General features: G+C 28.0%; 1 protein-coding gene across 2 annotated transcripts; it reads left to right on the top strand.

The window, feature by feature from the left end:
- Positions 1-433: 433 nt before the first annotated feature.
- Positions 434-7,097, top strand: LOC135121547 (toll-like receptor Tollo). 2 transcript variants are annotated; one of them, XM_064045847.1, is made up of 18 exons: positions 434-604; positions 855-926; positions 987-1,058; positions 1,560-1,631; positions 2,612-2,683; positions 2,945-3,016; positions 3,247-3,318; positions 3,793-3,864; positions 4,065-4,136; positions 4,579-4,650; positions 4,841-4,912; positions 5,563-5,634; positions 5,772-5,843; positions 5,904-6,141; positions 6,427-6,519; positions 6,578-6,640; positions 6,694-6,744; positions 6,797-7,097. In XM_064045847.1, the coding sequence occupies exons 1-18, from the start codon at positions 513-515 to the stop codon at positions 7,028-7,030; spliced, it is 1,635 nt and encodes a 544-aa protein (XP_063901917.1). In that variant the 5' UTR covers positions 434-512; the 3' UTR covers positions 7,031-7,097. The 2 variants fall into 2 exon arrangements, with proteins under 2 accessions (XP_063901917.1, XP_063901918.1); XM_064045848.1 differs by lacking the exon at positions 2,612-2,683.
- Positions 7,098-7,395: the final 298 nt, after the last annotated feature.

Here is a 7,395-nt window from a genome sequence, read left to right as displayed (position 1 = left end):
AAAGTATATTAACGAATATTTGCTATTATATAATTCCCAAAGGGTATTCCTAAATGCTATTCTACTCGCTAATTAAAAAAGTTATGTTTGTTAGCATTTTATTTAAATAATTATTAGTTAATCTAAGTAACTAACTTAAATATAATAGTATTTTAAGGTATTCATAACAGGCATACCTCTTTCCAATTTCAGTTTTTGTTATCACTTTTAACTTTGAAGGTTTCCTGGTGTTATCATAGTCGAGGTGATCCACTTGTCAGCGCGCAAAATAAATTTATAATGGGCCACATTCTAACTACAATAATTTTTATTTCTGGCAACATAAATCTAAGATTCTGCTAGATTAAGAAACGCAGTTTCTTAAACATTATTTTTATTCTATATATATCTGTATAGTATTATTAATAAGCAAGCTCGGTTTTTCATTGTGCTTTTTGCTATTTGTTTATGGTTTTTTTGAGGACCTTAGTCTACAGGGCTAAAGTTGAAAAGATTCAATAAATTTTACAACTATGAGCTTTCTACTCTCCCTTTTCTTTGGGGCACTCACACTTAGGGCTATCTCTCACTCTGAATGTGACGACCCTCTTACAGGCTTTTTTATGTAATTTACTTTCTTGTACATATGGAGACTTTTTAGGAAAACACACACATATAATTATATTAATATGAAAAAGGTAACTGGTATCACTCTCTTTTAAGTCAGTGTATTGACATACTTTAGTAAAACAATACTTTAAATTGTTTTGAAAAATTAACTGTATAATAATTATAGAGTTAACCTTATTCCCTAATACATCTCTTTCAGTAAATAATCAATATTTGGATAGCGTTAATAATTTTATAAAATCTAGAAAGAGGTCGCACTGTTCCTTCTTTACATTTCCTCCTTTTGGTAAGGAGCTACCCTCAAGCGTACGCTCTTTGTAAGTCCTCCTGTATAAGGTTTGAATATTGTAAGAACTAACTTAATTATGCTTGTTCAGAGAAATTACCCAAAGTAAAATTACTTATCTCGGCGAAAAAGCGTTTAAAGGACTTACCATACTAAATAATTTGTACGTTATAAGTTTACTAAACTTTTTAAGCCCTTCTATCTTCACAAAAAGTGGAACTAAGTAGATTTTATGGTTCTTTTTACATTGTCTAAATGCATGTGGCCATTAAACAATTAGATATGAATACGAGATTATTTCAGATAGGGAGCCCAATATAATAGAAGTTTGTTAATTTAATATAGCTCCATAGCAACCATTCACAAATAGATGAATCGGAATATAGAATGACAAAACTTTTAGTTTTATGCAGTTCAAATATGCTTATCTCAGGATGGTACATTAATGCCGTTGATACGTTGTCCTTATTAAAGATTGTAGTACATCATAAATTTTGGCTATTAAGTAAAGCTTTTCGAGCGAGAAACTTATAGAAGTTATATTAGATTCTCCTTGACTTTCCTGAACCATATCTTTCCTGTTTATGCAAAGTCTTATATTATACCCTTTCTGTTAAAGCTTACTATTTGAAGATAGTATACGCTTATAAAATAATTTTTAAAGAAACTTGGGTAGCAATGAAATCACTTCTATTGGCGAAAACTTATTTAAGGACCTAAAGAACCTTAGAGTTCTGTAAGTTAATTCTGCACTTTATTTGTTTCTGTTGGTTTCTTTCCATTTATTTTATCAAAGTAACGCTTTAATTTATTCATGTCAACTCCATAGCAGTAATTCTTAATTAACTATATAAAAATCCAATTATTAAAGCAACTACTTAGAGTGATATTTACCTTATATTTTTAAAAAGAATCGTGAAGGTTAATACTAAAAAATTATTTATGAAAAAAATTGTTATTAACTTTAACATAATAAACAACTTCCTATCGTCAATTTTTCATTACCATTTTACCCCAGAAGGATTTACAGGGATCATAGTTTAACTGTTATAAGATGACCATTAGAATATTATACGTTAAAGCTAGCAATATACACCGACTGACTGTTATTTTTTGAAGGAGTTTGTACGGCAATAAAATTAAATTAATAAAGACTAATTCCTTCAGCGATCTTGAAAGGCTTAAAACATTGCAATCATAAATCGTATATGACACACATTGAGTAATGGCACAAATACACTATTCCTTTTTTCCCGAAGAATGCATACTCAATCTAATTGGGTGTGTAATAGAATTAGTACTATATTTATATATGTATCCCGGCGCATTTCTTGTTTTATCTCATTTATATATATATATTTCGCTCCTTTAAACAATTTAATGTTAAAGCTGTGGCAATTTTAATTTTCTTAATTGTTTGGATTTTTACGACTTCTTAGTACCTTTACTAACTTGGAAGTTTTTCTCCTCTCTTTTTTAAAAAAAAAAAACTTATTTAGTTATAATAAAGTTGTTTTTATACAAAAAAATATTATTAAAATCTTGTCATGACCCGAATACCTCATATTGTTGATTATAGAGAACTTCGTTGAGTAAATTAACATCACTGTCAATAGTCTGTTGACTTTAATTATCACTAAAGAGAGAATACTTAATTAGATGTATATAATATCTTTCTACAATTTCCGAAACTACGTTGTTAACTATAATTTAAAGTAATTTAGGAAGTAATGAACTTAGTTCCATTGAAAATCAAGTTTTTAAAAATTTAATTAACTTGCAAACATTGTAAGTGTATATTCGTATTGTCTCGATGTAGTTGAGTATAAAAACCTTACAGTAAAAAGCTTAATCATTTTTTTAATTACCCATTAAAACTATTTAAATTATACAGCCCATCTCATAAAAACCAAATCAAGTTAGACAAAAATGTAGTAACTTTAAAAATATTGACATCACAGCGTTTGGCCTACCCAAAATTATTTCAGAGAAAAAAAATTTGTTTAAACTTGACGTAGCTTTTAAAAAATACTTTTTTTTTTTATAAAGGAATTTAGAAAAAAACATGATTAGAGTGATTAAAAAAAATATGTTTGATGGTCTTGAAAGTCTAGAACGTTTGTAAGTTTTTCGTGCCTAATTCTTTGACTTTTTTCGTCTTGTACTTGTAGATTGTATATGATATTTAAGGCCGAAGTAGAGATTTAAAAGTTCTCTTTAAAGAAGAGAATCCTTTCATATGTATGTTCAGTAGCCCCCTGAAAAAATTAGCACAGGCTAGCTGATCGAATGTTTTAAGCTAGTTTGTAATGTAAAGTGTCCGGTAATCATTATAAACGTTAACAATCCAGGTATCTTGATGATAATAGCATCGAAAGGATTGAAGAAGCGGCTTTTGCTAATTTAAAACTTTTAAATTTTTTGTAAGCGCTTTTTTGTCATGAACTTTCATATTATATTCTTAATTTTTTTATTTTTCTAACACTGTGGAACCAGCAAATAAATATAAATATCGTGAAGAATAATCCTTTTACGAAATAACATAATGATAGACTAAAAATGCTTTATAATATCTTATTAATTAGTATACCTGTCGTAAAGTATTACCTTAGTAAAAGTTGTAAATTTTCTTTAAGGAAACCAACAAGTTCTGTATTTGTCTCTTATACTTTACCTCCACTAAAAGTTACTCAGCTAGTTAGAAGTAGTAGGTTATAGTTATATAGTCTCAAGCTACAGATATTATGATGAGATATAAAAGATTAATATGTGGTCTTTAATTTGATTGTAAACGCTATTGGGCTGGTTTGCCAAGCTCTTTAATAAAATACTTCAAAATGAAGCAATAATTTCACACGTACCTCCACTAGCTCTTTTTAACACGATACCACGCATAGATCCCTTCATTATAACAGGCTCGCCGCGATGCCCTACTGTGCGGATTTTTGTTTACCAAATTTAACTTATTTGTAAGTAATGGATATATATAGTATAAAACTTGAGTTTAGAATATATTTTTTGCTCTCTAAGTTACTTTAATTTAAATTAACTGTTTACGAAGAACTTTAGCTCACTGCTCAAAATTTATATTAAAACCATCAACTTTATATTTTATTTTGTTAAAATATTTAACAATTGTTAATTGTACTTAAATATATTTTTGCTTTAGAAATTTAGGAGGTAACAAACTTGGTTCGGTGGATGGTAGTTTCCTTAAAGAGCATATCAAATTAACCGAGTTGTAAGTTTTAATTTATGCAAGTTTACAAGTATATTGCTAGTACTCTGCAATATAAATGAAAAAAAGTTTTTTTTTTAATATAATAATCAAAGTACTGGCTAGATAATAACTTTTTTCAATAAAAAACTAAGACACCATAATTTTCCGACTAGAATATCGATGTAGCGTTTTAGTTTGGCAGAGCCATCCTGATAAATAAAATTTAATTAAAAATGTTCATTATTTTATTAAAAGATTTAGTTTTAGGTTCGTGGACAATATGAACTTTCTTTTAAAAAAACATTTAGAGAGCTATACCTAAACCTCTACTTTTATATGATGAAAATATATATTAGGATCTTGTTATTATATAAAACTTTGTAAGTAATACCGAGCTACTGTCCATTTAACCGAAAGAAATGTATTTCTATTAATTTTTTTACTATCAATGATACATGATTAGGTATCTCTATAACTGCTCCATTGAATCAGTTTCTGATGGCGCATTTTCTAGTCTTTCGGCGTTAACACTTTTGTAAAAATATATATTCCGTAAATTTGGCTTGTCAGAAGTATTTTATCGTGAAAGTAATCCCGTTTTATGTGTTTTAGAGCTATAAAAAAAACTTAATATAATAGAATTTTTAAAGTTATTTGTAAAGTTTATTGTATTAAGGTTTAACGGGCCTTATATAAATTACTTATCCTATAAATATTTTTTAAAGGAATTTACACTACAATAAAATTACTAAAATATGTGGGGAAACGTTCAAGGGTCTACATAAACTACAATTGTTGTAAGTTTAAAATTTAAGTTTAGCAACCTGTAGATAAATTTAAAATACTATTAGGCGCCGTTAACAGTAGTTTTTTTATGATGGTACGAATAATTATCTAATTATGAAATTTAAATAAAAAAATAATTAGATTTAATAATGAAATTTAATAAGTTTAGAGGCTACAATATTTAGTATATAAACTTTTCCTTCTCTACGCAATACTCACTTATTACTTTTTACTTTTTACACTCGAAACTTTAAATTTATTTTTTAAAGTGATGGAAAAAAGTATTTAAATTCTTTTTAAAATTAATGGTAATAAAGGAATATAGCTTAAAAAAACTTATAATGTGGATATTATGTTATTAAAAAAATTTTTATCTCTATTTGGAAAAAATAAGAATATCTCCGGTTTTAGTCTCAAATTAGCACTTGTGGGTATATTTTTAAAGTTTCATGCAACTTCAACTATAATACCATGCTTGGGAATACGATGGCTCTAGTTATTTAAATTCACATTCTTTAAAATTTTCTTCATTCCACTTAATGCAAATTTATTTATATTCAAATTTCATTGTCTCTTACATTAAGCAAAGTTGCGAAATTGGTTTTATAATAATTTCAAAGTAAATGCTATTTTGTTTCACTTATTGATAGTTTTAACACAGAAACCTGTTAGATAATAAAATTAAATCAGTTTCTTCCCAAGCCTTTTCTATGTTAGGAAAGCTAACCTACCTGTAAGTGTTTATGCTCATCTATAAAAATAATTTCTGGTAGTATTTATTAAGACTTAAATAACTATATTATAAGCCATAATATTTGATTTATTTATCTAAACGACATGTATTTAAGTGTTTTGTTTAATGTCATTAAGGAACCTTTATAAAAATCCTATTACCGAAATTGGACCTAATGCTTTCAGCAGCAGTTTTAATTTTACCCACTTGTAAGTAAATATACGTTCTTTTACATATATTTATGTGGAATAACATTCGTTTCTCATTAGGGTTATTGGACTGGATAAAACTTTTCTTTGTTGCTCACGTGTCACTTATAGCTTTCTAAACTTTCCCGATTTATTGTGCACCCACAATGGGGCTCATAAGGCATTTTCTAAAATTTCTTCAAAGGAATGTAACTCTAATCACTTATCGAGCGACGATGGAGTAGTGCCCCTAATTCCTTTTATTCCTCATGAAGCGCAAGTTGCCAGCAACTCCGTAAAAAAAATTAGGAGAATAAGAGTAAATATCTCTATAATAGTTGGACACTAGAATTAAAAAAGCAAAGCTTTGAGTAATAAACCTATTTCTGTTTTATAAGATCACAAAAGTTCTTTTATTCGAATTCACATTTATTTAACGACCTGTATCCTACCATATTAGTATAACAGGGTTGTGAGTTACCGACTAACGAATTCGTTAATTCATGGTAAAGAGCCCTTAAGTAAATTGTTAATGTAGTAAAAATATAACTTAAGGGAATCGTTAAAGTAAACTTTTTTCTTGACAGCGTTATTTTTATATTAGAAAAATTTAAAGGATGGAAGGAACTTCAAGGAACTTAAAAGTTCTCCTAATTACGATTACTCTGTGGTGGATACTTGTAAAATTGACACCCAGGCACACACGCTGTTTTATAATATAAAATTGTAATTAAATGAATAACTACATAAATTAGGAAAGGATAAACAGTAACTTTAGAAAGAAACATGGTTTAAACCAAGGCGAAGCCAAAGAAGAGGTATTATTATTTTTTTTTAACCAGTGGTTGTTAAGAAGACAATATTTTTTTAGGTTACTGCTGGACGTAAAACTTTAAAAAAGAATGATAGAAGTACTAAAAAGGTTTCTATTATTTGAAAAAAAAAGTATTATAAAACTTAGATTAATTTTTAAGGGGGTGTTAGCTACTTCAAGGAATGGAAACCTACTAAAATATGCATTGATCATAAGCTGTCCGTCGGTTGCAATAATATTAGTCGTTAGTGTACTGGCGGTGTATTATCGTAAGAGAAAAGGAAAGGTAGTGGAAAAGCTATGTCACAGGAAAGCACAGAGACAAGGGACTTTCTTAGTAAATCCTACATTTAAGCCTGCTGATGCAGAACATCTGAATATTTCCATAGCATAAAAAAAGTTTTGTGCTTTGACCTCTTGAAAGAGAGAGATATCTTTTAATAAAGTCAACATTATACTCACTCTCTATTTTTTAATCTAATGTGACAAGTTTATTATTAGCACAAAACCTCAATTTAAAAAGGGTGTTGCATAGGACAAATCATATAAAAAACAAGGAAGTAGAAAAAGCACAGATACAAATATAGTTAATTAATAAACTTTGGAACCCGTTGGTCTAACTCTGAATAATGGTACAATCTTAAAAAAATTCTTTAAAAGAAAATTTCTTGACTATAATAATTTACAATATAATGGAAAAATAAGGTTAGGAAGTCGAAAAATCTTATATGTCGGTGTAAGTACAATTATAACTAATTT

Source organism: Zophobas morio, unplaced genomic scaffold, assembly GCF_036711695.1.
Source record: "Zophobas morio isolate AGI-343-1 ecotype UQ-CSIRO unplaced genomic scaffold, CSIRO_AGI_Zmor_V1 ptg000610l, whole genome shotgun sequence".
Taxonomy (NCBI): Eukaryota; Metazoa; Arthropoda; class Insecta; order Coleoptera; family Tenebrionidae; genus Zophobas; species Zophobas morio.
This window is presented reverse-complemented; position numbering and strand designations above follow the sequence as displayed.

Coding starts and splice junctions, on each gene's coding strand:
- LOC135121547 (XM_064045847.1), top strand. CDS start 513: ATGAGCTTTCTACTCTCCCTTTTCTTTGGGGCACTCACACTTAGGGCT. Junction 605..854: donor CCTCTTACAGGCTTTTTTAT/GTAATTTACTTT, acceptor TATAAAATCTAG/AAAGAGGTCGCACTGTTCCT. Junction 6,641..6,693: donor AAGGCGAAGCCAAAGAAGAG/GTATTATTATTT, acceptor ATATTTTTTTAG/GTTACTGCTGGACGTAAAAC.